Source organism: Stigmatopora argus, chromosome 3 (genome assembly GCF_051989625.1).
Source record: "Stigmatopora argus isolate UIUO_Sarg chromosome 3, RoL_Sarg_1.0, whole genome shotgun sequence".
In the NCBI taxonomy this organism is placed as follows: Eukaryota; Metazoa; Chordata; class Actinopteri; order Syngnathiformes; family Syngnathidae; genus Stigmatopora; species Stigmatopora argus.
In genome coordinates, this window is record NC_135389.1 from 9,146,829 (window position 1) to 9,162,498 (window position 15,670).

Below are 15,670 nucleotides of genomic sequence, written 5' to 3' on the forward strand. Positions count from 1 at the left end.
ATTTAGTTATGTTGCATTCTGTACAAGTGACTATCGAGCTCTCATTTTGAATTTGAACTTAATCACACTTGAATACTGTTTTTCCAGCCTTCTTTCTTACACTTCTGTGTTAGTTTTGCGCTCCTGACACATTTTGTGTTGTTGTGTGCGCAATGTATTGATTTGTCTTTGTTCATGTTTTCAATTAAGTTTACATATTTCTGACAACAGTAAGAGTTTTACATAGGCCTACTGCACAGTGCAGCCGGTTGTGTCCTTATGACAATTTATTGTCACATTATGGAGACACTTAATCATATCATCGCATTATAACAACCCTGCAACGCCAGCCAATAATTCGTCTACCATCTCAATGTACTTTGCTCTTTGAAACTGTCCATGAAATATTTGCTTTTTTTCTTTGGAGTCACCATTTGAAGTTTTTTTGGTTTGCTTATGTTTGGCCTGTGATCACAATGAGATGTTTATCAGGCTTCTCAATAAAAATGTAGACTGTTTTGACCATCTCCTCCAAATGGTCAAATCGCATCATTTACTCAGTGGAGGCACAGATGAGGATAAAAAGGACAGATGGACTTTGTAGAAAAGTATTAGTTCTGCAAAATTATATTTTAGAAGTAATAAACATTTGTGCTTAAGGGCAACATTTTATATTTTTTTCATCAGAATGTAAAAAAAAAAAAAGTTGTTCTAAAACATGAAATCAGGGTGTATTATGTCCAGTGGTTAGTGAGTGGTTAGCGTGTCGGCCTCACAGTGGGGGACCTGGTCGGTCCACCTGTGAGGAGTTTGTATGTTCTCCCCGGGCCTGTGTGGGTTTTCCCCGGGTACTCTGGTTTCCTCCCACGTTCCAAAGACATGTATGGTAGGCTGATTAGACACTCTAAATTGTCCCTAGGTATGAGTTGTGAGCGTGAATGATTGTTTGTCTCCTTGGGCCGTGCGATTGGCTGGCCACTAATTCAGGGTGTCCCCGCCTCTGGCCCGAAGTCAGCTGGGATAGTCTCCAGCACCCCCCGTGACCCTAGTGAGGATAACGTGGTTCAGAAAATGAGATGTTTTGTGTTAGCGTGGTGCCTTACATTTATTACTCTTTGCATGAAGAAATTAGTCCTATTACGTACTTGTTTTCTACTTACTTTAAATGGCCATAGATGCATAAAAAGAAGGAGACCAAAAAATGGATGTGTTCTTCAGTGTCTATATTACGCCAAAGTTGGGGCTTATAACACAAAAAGTATTGTTAAACATCTTGCTCCGTTGCTGTTACTACATGCCATATAACGGCAAGTAAAATTTTAGCACCTAACTAGCCACATAGCTCCTCATAACATATCAGGCGTCATCGTTTTCCATTTTATTTTTTAGATACGGTCTCATTTTATTTTAAATTCCAGCACTAATAACATTGGAATCTAACCCAGTGTGGCATTTGAAACATCATGCATCTAATTGTCTTAATGTGGTAAGCCACAGTGACTGTGAATACGAAAGCAGCAATATTCCAGGTTTAACGTATGAAAGCCTTAAGCACAAAAAAACTCTGTGATGAGCCAATTTACAGGGAATGCAACTTGAGAGCAGCTATGGAGTTTTAGTCTGATGCTAAACCACCTGACAGCTAATCCCTTAGGAGAGGAAACAGGCTGTACAGCAGCTGATGCCATATTAGGTTAAGTGTCTATTTTGATGTTGCAATGTCCAAAGGCAAATGTCTACAGATGTTCCCCCTCTTGTATCATTAGTTTCAAGTAATGAAGGCATTCTTAGTGACACTCTGATAGCTTCCATTACATTTCCGTTTTGTAAAAAGTAGAAAGACACGTTGGTGATATTGGGAAAGGTTACAAAACCTGTCCTGTTAAAATAACTTGTAAAAGGAAATTCAGTTGGGTTGCATGCCCTACTAAATTGCATCAAAAGTTATGAAATATATTGTAAAATATGAATGCAAGGTCACCGTTGAAGAATTTCTAGATGGCAAGTGATAACGTTTTTCAATTCTAACCTTTGCCACTATGCCAAAGTGAACATTAATAGTTATTTCAGTAACAGTTCAGTTTAGTTAAACGGATTCAGGACTATGTCACAGAACTGAATGAGTACAAACTTAAGCCACGAGGAAGAAAATATGCCTCTCTTCTGAAACCAAAATGGCATTCTATTGTGTCCCATGTGTTAGGGTTATTAGTTAGCTATTGGTGAACCCATCACCATGAAAACTCAAGTGTATTGTGTTTAAAAAAAGAAGTACTAATTAATATCCATGGCATAAGGTCTACAACGACCATGTTAGGTTGAACACCTAATGCTAATAAATACATCTTCATTCTAACTGTAAATTTGATATTCAGAGCCTCTCAATTTTTCAATTATTTTTCAAAAGTTTTTTGTGTTTTACTTTAAGGATCTTTGAGTTTATGTAAAAGCTAGGTTGTGGCAATAACTGCTAATAAGGACAGGCTATTGGGCACTTAACAATCTCAGTCCTTTAGTATCATTTTACAGTCCATTCATAGACAGCAGTGGAACACGGAGGAAGCAAAATAAGATTTTTTTTCTCCAGTTGTCTCTTTTAAAGGAGGGTAAAAGGTTATTCCCCAAGTGCTGTAATGATAATGAATGACAGCTAATGAACTCCACCTCTGTGGCGGGCTCCCCTTGGTGCTCTTTATTCAGCCAGTTTGCTGGTGGCTGTCTGCAAGATGAGAGGAACAGCATTAGTGGAGGAGAGAGAAAGGAAATGGGAGAAGAATGGGGCACAGTAGGGGGGTGTCACACCTTGTAGCACTTCAGGGTTGAGGTGGGAGCTGTGGGTTTCCGCATGAGTCAGATGAAAGGTGGAGTTGATGCTGCAAGCGGGAGGGCCTTGCACTAAAGGGTGAAGGTGCTGAGAATGTGAACCTCAAGTGCTTGATATACCAAATCCGTCCATGCGCCTTCATTTAATTTGTACAACAGCTGTGTAACGTATTCTTGTCTCATTAACTTGTGCATATTTGTATCCGTCCCATTTCAGCCACAGGGATCTGAAGCCTGAGAATCTGCTGCTAGATGAAAAGAATAACATCAGGATAGCAGATTTCGGCATGGCTTCTCTTCAGGTTGGGGACAGTCTCTTGGAAACCAGCTGTGGGTGAGTAATGGCGAAAATCTTCTCATACTTGCCTCCAGATGAAAATATAGCTTTGCAAAGGCAGAAACTAATGCAGGATTTTGCCGTCTGCTCGGTGCCGTGATCTCAGAGCCTCTGTCGTTGTGAGTTGAGCTCTTGAGGATGGACAGACGGTCTATCTCATAGAGTGGGCCATAGCTGCGGGCAGGGCCAGGGCCATGGCCATGCATTACTGTCTCATCACATCAGCTGCGGGTTTTATGATGCGCTAGTCACGACCATGCTGGGCCCATCAATCCCACAATGACTGCAATGAAGTGGAAAAGTCACTTTGAAAGTGCGAGAACTGCACACAAGTTTTATTGAACCCCAAAGTGTAGTGAGTGGCGTACGAGCACAGCTTGCTCCAAAAATAAAACAGAATCACTTGTCGGTAGCTTATTTTCCTGTTTGGTGCAAACATACAGCAACATTGAAACAGAAAATGGCTGCAGTGTTTCTTTTTCACATATTCTCCTATAATATAGAAAAAGAAAATCAACATCTACAGGCAGTATCAAACTCATTTCACCAGATGATATTCTGCGGCCCTTACTTGACATCTAATTTAAGTGTGTATGTGTGAATGAAAAATATCTCATGTCAAGCAGTTATGTCTCTAACAGGCAATTTCAGGAAACGTAAGAAAAAGTGCAATGTAAAGCCACATTCCCTAAAAGATACCCACAACACATTGATAACTTATCGTTAAAATGTTTAAAAAAAAAAAAAAAAGGCTGAGACGGTTGGCAAAGAAAAGAGTTCAGGAATTCTCATGAAACACCTTTTTGGAACATCTCAACTGTCACAATGGAAATGAAAAAAAATATTAAAAATGGTTGCTAACCGATGGATTTGTCTAAACTAATTTTGAGATGTCATGACACATTTCTTTTAGACTTGAGTGTTGCTTCTTTAGTCCACAAACCATTTTGTTTTTACGAACATTTGATACAAAAGGTTTACACACCTTTTAAAATGGCAAATGAAACAAAGGCAATTGTTTCCAACTTTGATTTGACCTACGATTTGGGAGGCCAAATAAAAAATAAAATGCTTGAAGTATGTCAAAGAGGAGAAAATAAAATAAACTCTAAGACAATGATGTTGATGCACACCGTTTTACAAATGGGAGGGTGTTCAGAATTAATCATTCATTCATCTTCCGTACCGTGAATCCTCATAAGGGTTTCGGGGGATGCTGGAGCCTTTCCCAGCTGACTTCGAACAAAAGCCAGATGTATGGCACACAGAGAAACAGACAACCATCACCACCATTGGGAATAGAGTCCCCGCCTGCCTGTACTGAAGTCGGGCAAGTGAACCCCTATATCACATGTGTCAAAGTGGCGGCCCGGGGGCCAAATCTGGCCCGCCGCATCATTTTGTGTGGCCCAGGAAAGTAAATCATGAGTGCTGACTTTCTTTTTTAGGATCAAATTAAAATGAAGAATATAGATGGATATTAAATTTCCTGATTTTCCCCCTTTTAAATCAATAATTGTAATTTTTTAATCAATTTTTTCTGTTTTTGGTTCAAAAATCATTTTGTAAAATCTAAAAATATATAAAAAAAGCTAAAATAAACATTGTTTTAGATCTATAAAAAACGGAATATTCAGTGCTTTTAATCCAGTTGTTTTAATCCATTTATTAAAAAAATAAATCTAAATATTATATCTAAAATGATCCGGCCCGTGTGAAATCAAGTGGACGTTAAAGCAGCCCGCGAACCAACCCAAGTCTGACACCCTTGCCCTATACCATCAGGCAGCCAGAATTAAGCAATCAAAAGATTCAAATCAAAAGGAATAAAAGGAAGTAAAACACTGAACAGTTGTGCAGACGTTTCAATTTCCCTTTTTTTTTTTAAAATGATTTGAAATGTGTTCCATGCGTGGTTATTACTAGTAAATCATTCGATTAACGCTGAAACACAATTATTTGTATAGTTTGCATTATTTTAAAAAGTGGCATTTAAACAAGGGTTGTGTGAAAACAGAATTCTATGAAAATTACGTTTCAACTATAGGTTTGCACGATGCGATGACGTTGGATTGAATTGACTTTGTTTTCCCTCCTGAACTGTGATCAAATTACAATACATATGACCTCTAGTGTGTTTTACATTGTGGCAATAGATGTAAATCATAATTGCCCTTTGGAAAAATATTCCCTCAGTGGTTGGATCACGTGACACCAAGCTTGCCAGCCCTGCAGCATCTGTCCCAAATCCTAACCCTAATTCTGACAGATTATACCTCCTCCTTAAACTAGACACATTCAAATACACGCAACTCAACAACATGCGCAAATTACTGACAATGTCTTGCATGTTCCTGAACTAGTATGCTGAAGCACAATGGCGCAACTTCGATAAGTCACACATCGAAGTTCACCTCCAAATAGCATTTGGTATTATTCATTCATTCTTTCTTTCATTTTCTGAACTGCTTATCCTCAAAAAGGTCATGGGAGTGCCCTGAATTGATGGCCAGCCAATCGCTGGGCAGGAGGAGACGGACAATCATTCACGCGCACATTCCTACCTAGGGGCAAATTAGAGTGTTCAGTGTGATCGATTCCTGCTCAGTGTTGGTAATGCCTTACATTATTAGATTAAAGTCATTTTACTAAACCCAACACTGTAAGCATCTTTAGTTTGTGTGCCTACTGTTATTGCAGACACTCCATGCGTTCCATAGCTTTTATAGATTTCCCATTGCTCCCCTGGACACCTCATCTCCAAGTGCAGACATGACAGTTTTTAATTAAACACATTTCTTTGGCCTCCTGATGCCATTCAAGAGCCTGGCACAAACGCGCAGTATTGAATTTGAACCTGCTAATGGAGATGACTGTACAAAATGACTGACATTTGTAAACATAGGTTAGCAAAACCATTGACAAATGCATGCATACACCAATGCATGCATTCTGTCTGTCTGTCTGCAAAGGCTGAATTGAGCAACAGCCCACACTACTCTGAATAATTTACTAAAACACTTGAAGTCAGGAAGACTGAATATTGTATGGGCTCACATGTAAACTTCCCCAATGACATGACGCTGGTGGTGCAATAATAGGCTGATATTCTGAAAGCCGGGGGCAGTGCAAATGTAAGGCGTGCTATACATGAGACAAACAGGCTGGTTAATGGAACTGAAGTTGGTGAAAGTTGAGAAAGCCTTGACTTTTTTTTCCTTTCTTAGACATTTAGTAAAAAATGATGTTACTTCTTCACCAGCAAGTTGCATCTGGCCACTCTAATGCTGTTGTGAAAGAGCTTTAGGAAAAAGAAAAAAATCCTTTACAGACATAATCGCTCACAGTTCTGTTCAACACTACCACCTCTCCATATTTGAGTATTAGCTATTAAAAATCACTATTAAAACCTTAGAACCTCTTTGTTAAAGAAACTTTTACATTCACGTACATATACAGGCTTCTTGTGAGTGTACTCTACTGTATACCCAGTAATGTGTATAATGTGTGAAATTTTAACATCGCAATTGACTCAGCAGCTGCTTCTCTCACCCATGGAACTCTTCGATGTACAGTGGTACCTCGAGATACGAGCTTAATCCGTTCCGGAACTGAGCTCGTATGACGAGATTCTCGTAACTCGAGCGGACGTTTTCCATTGAAATGAATGGAAAACAAATTAATTCGTTCCAGCCCTCTGAAAAAAACACCAAAAACAGGATATTGGATTGGAAAAAATGTTTTATTTCTTCTATTTCGCCCTCTATTAACAAAGTAACACATAACTAGTGGTTTAATAGTAATAAAATGTGTTTAATCTAACTAAAATTGGGCAGATTTCGCCGACGGGAGACAGAGACGTTTGGGGGCGTGGGTGGGGGGGCTTCTTTTTTTTTCCCAAAACAACGCACTCGTAAACGGAACAAACAAATTTAAATTAACTTGGATTAATATATACAGACACTCAAACATACGTTTAATGTAACTTTACACAAAACTGAATTCTAATTTTGTTGTAATCTTTTGTTACCTTCGTTTTCCAGGTTGGCGGTTTGCCACGCCTCCACCCTCACGTTCGCTATCGATGGACTGTTTGCTGTTGTATTGCCTTCAAAATATTCCCAAAATGATGCACACAAATGTCCTCACAATAGGATAACGCACGACCACTTGCCAACGAGAAATAGTCTTTAAGGAACGATCGCGGGACCTTTCCTAAGAAAGAATAACAGGAAATGACATAGCTGAGCTTCCAAACGTATTGATTGTGGGTAATGAAGTTTTATTCTGAGAAAGGTATGGGTGTTGTGTGCAGGAGTATACTTCATTACCCAGAAAGCCTTCTTTTTGCATGCGCGTTGTGCGTTTCCTGGTCCGAGGAGGAACTCGTTTGAATTAATCGTTCCGTGCTCGTAAATATTGTTATACACGAAAGATATGCAAAAAAGACCTGGCTTGGTCGCATCACGAAATTTTGACCGCATAACGGGCGAATTATTCGATCGAAATTTCCCCCGTAAGACGAGCATTTTGTATGACGATCGGTCGTATGACGAGGTACCACTGTACTTCTATAAATCTTAACACAATATTGATGTGTCAATCTCGCAATTGACTTTACTGTCAGGATATCCAGAAACTGTAAAGATTAGTGGCTCTGCTTACTGTGCTCTGTAAGGCGACGCCCTTGGTCGAGAGCGCAGGAGGACTTAGGATGGACCGGGCTTCACTGATGCGCGTACTGATCCATGTGCGTTTAAAACATTTACTGCTTGTACAAATTGTTCTTCTCTCATTTTACATGCAGGCCATTTTAAGGGATCATGACTTTACAAAGCCATGTTATGGCACTTCAAAGGCTCAGATGTCAGGGAAAGAAAAATCCAAGTCTTAGTTGTCAACTGACTTTTTGTGAAATTACACATTCATTCCTGTTGTTTCTGTTCTTTCAACAGCTCTCCACACTACGCGTGTCCAGAGGTCATCAGGGTGAGTCAACATGTTTTCCACTCTTGAGCTATTAGTTTGATTATTATTATTTAATACAAATATTTTGGATATATAAGGTCTTCTGGGTGGGGTCTTTCCTGGTGACCCATGGTCCTGGAGTGCTGATGGTGTCGTCTAGACTATTTGCCCCATGTGCTGAACCTGTTCCCCCCTCTGTAGCCTATACAGCATTTCCAGAAGACATGAATAATATTAATTAGACTGGATACACTTACAAATGTATATTGTATAATTAATTCTCCCCCATCTCATTTTCTGAACCGCTTTATCCTCATTAGGGTCTCGGGGGTGCTGTAGCTTATCCCAGCTGAATCTGGGCCAGAGGCAGGGGACACCCTGAATCGGTGGCCAGCCGATCCCAGGGCACAAGGAGACGGACAACCATGCACGCTCACACTCATACCTAGGGGCAATTTAGAGTGTCCAATCAGCCTACCATGCATGTTTTAGGAATGTGGGAGGAAACCGGAGTACCCGGAGGAAACCCACAGGCCTGGGAAGAACATGCAAACTCCACTCAGATGGACATCACCTTGATTTGAACCCAAGACACCAGAGCTGTGAGGCCGACGTGCTAACCACTCAACCGCCGGGCCGTATAATTAATTATATATTGGAATTTCGATTTTTGTGTCTGGACTCAAAATGACACAGTGATTATTAGAAAGTTAACTCACAAATTCTCACAGGTTATTTAGTCTTACTTTGTTTTCTGCTCCACATCAATAGCACTGCCTGTGCACCAACTCTACCCTCTCTTAGCCTACTCTTTCTTGTCCTCCTTCGTATTCTATCAGTTATCTGGTGTATGCCTTGCTCATAGATATCAATTGGTAAATGAAGTCTTGTTGTTTGTAGTCCAGTAGTATACACCACACTGCGTAACCGCTGAAATTTTCTACCCACGCGGATGTTTCCGCACAAAGAAACATTAGATGAGCTACAACTGGTGAAGATTTGTAGCTGACAAAACACAGAGGAGAGAGAAGTACACATACATGCTCACAAAGTCCAAACACTGACAGTTTTAAAGCCATAATGCTCATCACTGACATGCTCACATGAATTAACAATACTTACGGTTTTACAGCACTCATGTCAAAATTTTTTTTTTTTATTATGTTTGGAATGAATGAACTAAAACTGGCCTATCGGGTAGAACTACTCACAGGCCTGATTGGACTGCCTGGCCATATCTGACTCACGGACTGGATGTTTGACTCCCCTGCTATAAGCAGTCGTTACGCATGCTGTACACATTGAGCGTGGCCATTCAAACAGTAGTACAGTTTTAGGGTCTGTGACAAAACCAGAAGTATTGCAACAGAGTACCAGACTTAAAATGCGGAGCTATAAATGTGAATCATCCATCCCATGTTATATTGTTGAGCTTCTTTTGTCGTACATCATATGCTCTTTTACAAGCCTCCATCTTCGGGGCTCTGTCTGGTTTTACTAATGCGGCCGTTACCTCTGTCATCCTCAGGGGGAGAAGTATGATGGGAGGAAAGCAGACGTATGGAGCTGTGGGGTTATTCTATTTGCCCTATTGGTGGTGAGTGTGTCAACTTGTTCTTTCCTTGCTGATGGATACAAAATGTTGCATATTATAGCATACCAGCTATTGAATTAAGTTGAACAAGAAGATGGGTTGTGAATCTTCTCTGCAGCCACACGGGTCAGAGAGTTAACGTCTCAATTCCAAGACACCCTCAAGCTAATTCTTCATCCACAGACACATTGCGGAATCCGTAATGGTGCTTTTTCCCCCCTGCTGCTTCATTATGTATGTGATTTCTCAGACATGCAGCCCCACAGATTTGTTTCATCAACAGCTGCGCTTTAGTTCGTACTCACTCTTGCATGAATATTTAATACAGTCAAACTGGAAGAGGACAGCTAAAAATGAATATCATGCTGACTGGCTGAAGAGTCACCATTTGGCTTTGTTCACTTCTGTTTGTGTGTGTGTGTGCGTGTGCGTGCATGCCGGTCTCGTCACACAACTGCATTGTATTACTCGATTTGAGTATTACTGTAACATGTTTCCAACGATCCCTTATTCTTCCACATTTTTGGCTGCACACCGCAAGATTTGTCTAGCTTTGTGTTACACTTGACCTCAAGTCATTCGGTTACGCTCAGATTTTTGCTTACCCAAGTAGGTTTTTCTTTCTTTTGGTCACGTATGTTCCTCACATTTTCTACCATTCTATAATCTTGTCACCCTGGGGAAGTTGCTATTCATCATGCAGCCACATAGAGTACCTCAGGTGTCATCTTACATTGATAAATGACTGATATAGCTAAACAAACAATGTGGATGCCACCGTGAGGTAATTTTTACAAATTCCCTTATTTTCATTATACTGTAGGTTGTTTGCTTTTGCTTCGTAGCCACCTAAATTAGAGCATTTAAATTCAGAGTGAATGTCCTTAAATGCAAAGGATAAACATTGGAATTAGTTTAATGCTACTAACCTTTTAGGTATTCAATATAAAAAATATTTCTTCCTTAATGTTTTTTTTTTCAATTCAGAGAGTGAGGATGGATTAACTGGCTTCATATACATCTTTCTTTTTTTCACCTGCCTACCAATTATTTTTAGGGAGCGCTGCCATTTGATGACGACAACCTGAGGAATCTGCTGGAAAAAGTGAAGTTAGGAGTGTTTCACATGCCCCACTTTATCCCTCCGGACTGTCAAAACCTCCTGCGGGGAATGATAGAAGTGGATGCCTCCAAAAGACTAACGGTCAGTGAAGTGGAAAGCCTATGCTGCTTGAGCACCTTCGCTTTTGGCTACTGTTTATCTGTCAGCCAAAGGCATGCCTGTACAAAAAAAAATGGTATTGCACATTACAAGTAAAACTCAGAACTTTCTTTTTCCATTTGACGCTCTTTAGGACATTTTTATTTCTGTTTATGGCACAAATTAATAATTACAAATTATAAAAACATGCATACAATCCTCAAACCTGAATATTGATTTTTAACTCAATCTAAAACCCTCAATAATGTGGATCTTCAAATTTCCGGATTCCTGGTCAAGTTAAAGTATCAATTGATCGATTGGGTTCACACTTAATTACAGGCCAATGAAGGAAAATGAGGATAAAACTAAAACATAGCCCTAAAATGCATTTAAAATGCAGCTAGCTTGAATTCACTATAAGTAGAAAGTGTAAGTTGAATTGCAAACAAACAGATGAATGGGTACTTTCATGACGTAACCCACAAAGTCACACATTCAATTGCGCCAGTGCAATATTCAGAGGCATCGGATTTTACTTGGACCCCTTTTTCACAACAAAAAACACAAATCTGGCACCCAGCTCTTGTCTGTTGTGTTATGTTGCAAAGACGATCATTGGAAAACACATGAACTACAGTAAATTATGTGGCCCTAAGTGAGAAAAAAAATTCAGGGCTGTGGATAGCTGTTGATATATCTGTTGAAAAGTTGAAAATAGTCAACTTGTATTTTTGATTATCCTTACCTTCTAAACATGTTTGTCATGACACATTCTCTTTGAGTTGTTGAAAGTTACAGTAGTTAAAGTACAGCGTGTTATCCGTTCATTAATTTTCCGTTCCAGGGGTGCTGGAGCATATCCCAGCCAGCTATGGGCAGCAACCGGGGCACACCCTGAATTGGTAGCCAGCCGATCCCAAGGCAAAATGTGGCAAACAACGCTAGCATACATGTTTTTGCAATGTCATAGGAGTCCCTGGAGAAACCCCACACAGGCAAGGGTAGAACTAACTCCACACAGGAAGGTCCTAACCCGCCAGGGATTGAACTCTCAATCTCATTGCCATCCAATCGCAGGGCACGCAACTCTGTTCTGTTTATTATTAATGCAGATTCACTAAAAAACACCCACATAGAGTTTACTTCTTACCATCCCTTCTCTGTGCCACTTATCCTCACCAAGGTCACAGGTGTGCTACAATCCTCATATTTCAGGAAATGTAATTATTTTTAATCATATATAATACTTTTTCACAAAATTACATCACTACAGGGGGAAACAAACATTTTAACATCATGCAGACCAGATCAATTTTCAATTGCCACAAACATGAGCCATTTAATGGTGTTAGATGTGATAAAATCAGAACCTTGAAAGAATCCACTTCTTTTGCATGCAGAATTAGCAATAAAAGTTTTTTGTTTTTTTTCCTGTGTGTAACAAGGACAGGTCACCCTCAGGAGCTTTTAGTTATGTCAGCCAGTGCTCTACAGAGCGCTGCACAAAGACCGAGCCACAGGGAGAAAATATGCTACCTGTCCCCCCTCCCAGCCCATCTCTCTCGTGCACAAGAGGTTTAAACAGCTCCAGGGATTTGTTGTGACCTCGCAGAAAGTCAAATAGCCTGGCTGGATGGAATGTTCTTACTGTTCAGTTGTTAGTGCACGATTCACGACGGGAGGCAGTCGGAATGACAACCCAAAAGACGACGTTAACGGGCACAGAAGTATCAAAGTGACCGGGTGTTGAGAGCAAAACTACTGCTTTACTCACATCAAACTAGTGTCAAAACACCTTTCTTCACTCATTTGTATAAAAGTGTATAAAAGCCATTTGAAATGGGAGGAACTGGCAGGAGAGGATCATGTTCAAGTTGCATCAATAGACGTCCACTTATTCAACCCTCCAATCCATTTGAGCTAGAAGTATTGACAGTGATTATTCTGCTCTCCCAGTTGAAATGGATTGGAGAGCTCAATAATCCCTGTCAGGCATTCTCATTCAGATGGGTTGGACGTCTATCGACGTCAATGAAAGCCAACAAGTTAATGAGTCATTGAGTAGTTGCAGTATCAGGGCTATCATTGTCCTCTTTGCAGCTTAACGGCTAATAATGTGCAAAGGTCAGAAGCTTCAATCCTTTTCCCCACATTGTGTAATTTGGTTGTAGAATTCCTTCTAAATGAAAGCTTTCATGCACGTAAGAGTCGGTGCTGTTTTCATCGTCACTTCTGGGTCACAGACATCAGGCAATTGCTCGCAAATCAAGACACGAGCTTAGTTTATCATTTCAATTTCTAATCACACATATCCTCATGGGGCCAGCTCGCTGGCTAGAATGAAAATATACTGTAGTGGTACTCTGGTGTCGTTTTTGTTTGTTTTTATGTGATCACAAGCCGTAAACCACTTATTACATGGTTGCTCCGTGTGTCCTGTTAAAAATGCATTACCCACTCCTTGAAGACATGGCTCATCAAAGATATTTGCATTGATGTGTCAGTAAAGGCTTCCTGCTGCTCTTTTTCACATCTCGCTCTGCCCCGATAAATACCCCATAAAAGACAGAGCACGTGTACTGTTTTGTAATTCCATTAGATTTAAACATTTACACCAGTGTTAAGCAACCTGTGGCTCCGGAGCTGTCTTCAGCTTTTCAGTTGTGACTTCCTTGGCCTCAGCAAATGACAAAAGCATTATATATATATATATATATATATATATATATATATATATATATATATATATATATATATATATATTATATATATATTATATATATATATATATATATATTATATATATATTATATATATATATTATATATATATATATATATTATATATATATATTATATATATATATATATATATTATATATATATATATATAATATATATATAATATATATGTGTGTGTGTGTGTGTATATCAGTGGCGTCAAGGCCTTCTCTGCTGGCCTAAGAAATATCTGAATCATATATTATATTTTGGCCATGAATACTTATTAAACAATTCCAAATTGTCTGTTAGCTTCCTTAAAATTGCTTTCACCCCCCCAATCCCCCCCACCCCCACCCCCGGTTGCACTGCTTCCAGATGTGTGTTTTCATATTGAAGCATTTAACCAATCACATTTGAGCCATTATTTGTTGCCAGGGTCAGAAATCTGCCTCAAGGCCTTCACATTCAGTTCTGCGGGCTCTGCTGCATTAAACAAGCGTCGATAAGACTGTTGCTTTAACCAATCAGATTTCGAGTTGGCAACACCACAATGCCTTCTCGCAGGCGTAGGGATACATCATTGCCTTCTCGCAGGCATAGGGATACATCATTGCCTTCTCGCCAATGTAGGGATACGTCATCGCTTTCACCAACTATGATTGGCTAGTGATTAGCCAGAGCTACCAAACTGTATTTGGAGCGAGCTGCACATGCAAATATATTGTTGTGTTGATATAAAGCCATTTTCAAGACGGACTATGCCAGAAATACGACAGGACAGGCTCGACTTTCAGCATTAGCTTCGATGGCGATAGAAAAGAAGAAAGAAAGAAAAGAGGATGGATATTGTGTACAGTTAAAAAGGATTTTTGGTGAGTAAAATATGGCTATATTCCTAGATAATATTTCAATTGTGGGCCCGGTTCTGATATCTGAAAAGCTCCAGTGTTTGTATTTAAGCTCCAGTCTTTGTATTTAATCACTAAATGCTGATAGGAAGTGGATTTTACCCCATTTTAGTGCAATTTTTGCCGTTTCGCCATTGACGTCCATCACTGTCTTTTCCCGGGGAAATCACCCCTTGGCCCGGTTGTAATGTCTGAAAAGCTCCAGTATTTGTATTTAATCAATAAATGCTGCTAGGAAGTGGATTTTACCCCATTTTAGTGCATTTTTTGCCGTTTCGCGTATGGACGTATCGAAGTTCATCGCTGTCTTTTTCCCGGGGAAATGATACTCCGGGCCCGGTTCTGGTGTTTAAAAAGCTCCAGTATTTGTATTTAATCAATAAATGCTGTTTTCGGCAGGATTTTACCCCATTTTCAGGCAATGTTTGCTGGTACGCCATTGACTTTCATCGCTGTCTTTTCCCGGGAAAATCACCGCCCTGGCCCGGTTGTAATGTCTGAAAAGCTCCAGTATTTGTATTTAATCATTAAATTCTGCTAGGAAGTGGATTTTACCCGTTGAAGGCGCTACGAGAAAATGCACGGACCGTCACTGGTGTATATATATATACACCAACGATTGCTGCTCAAAAATATCTAAATACAAGTTGTTCATGCACGGATTTAATTATGGTTTAAGTGTGTGCTTGATTTTTCATGAATTTATATTGGATATAAACATATAGTATATATTAAGTCACATCAGCATGCTGCATGTACTTCCCTACATAAGCACACCCTGTCCACCTTGTCTAAACTTTCAATATGCAACATTCAACTGAATTACAATTGCTAAAAGTTTAATAGCTTTTTTATATATTTCAGCTCCTGACAGAAAATGTTAAAGTGGCTTTTTTATCAGAAAGGTTGTTAAGCATCAAAAATCATTTGCCTTCAAAGCATCCATGGCATTTTTTTTTTTTTTAAACATACTGTATTTTATTATTTTTTATTTAGTCGTCCTTTACATGCATCATTGTTTAATAAATCCAACTAAATGAATCAGATAAACTTATAAAAGATTGCACACTTTGCAGAGCAAGTGGTCACACATCAAGTTAGCGCCGTTAAAAGTGTCAGCAATTGGAGATGTCA

The 15,670-nt window shown here is 39.5% G+C and overlaps 1 protein-coding gene across 6 annotated transcripts in view; it reads left to right on the forward strand.

Moving 5' to 3' along the window:
• Positions 1–15,670, forward strand: part of LOC144071293 (serine/threonine-protein kinase BRSK2) — a 148,208-nt gene that overhangs the window by 105,750 nt on the left and 26,788 nt on the right. For all 6 annotated transcript variants that reach the window (XM_077596261.1, XM_077596264.1, XM_077596265.1 and 3 more), the window contains exons 5-8: positions 3,020–3,136; positions 8,095–8,128; positions 9,636–9,704; positions 10,759–10,905. In XM_077596261.1, the coding sequence (XP_077452387.1) occupies positions 3,020–3,136; positions 8,095–8,128; positions 9,636–9,704; positions 10,759–10,905 (367 nt within the window). The remainder of the gene's footprint in view (positions 1–3,019; positions 3,137–8,094; positions 8,129–9,635; positions 9,705–10,758; positions 10,906–15,670) is intronic.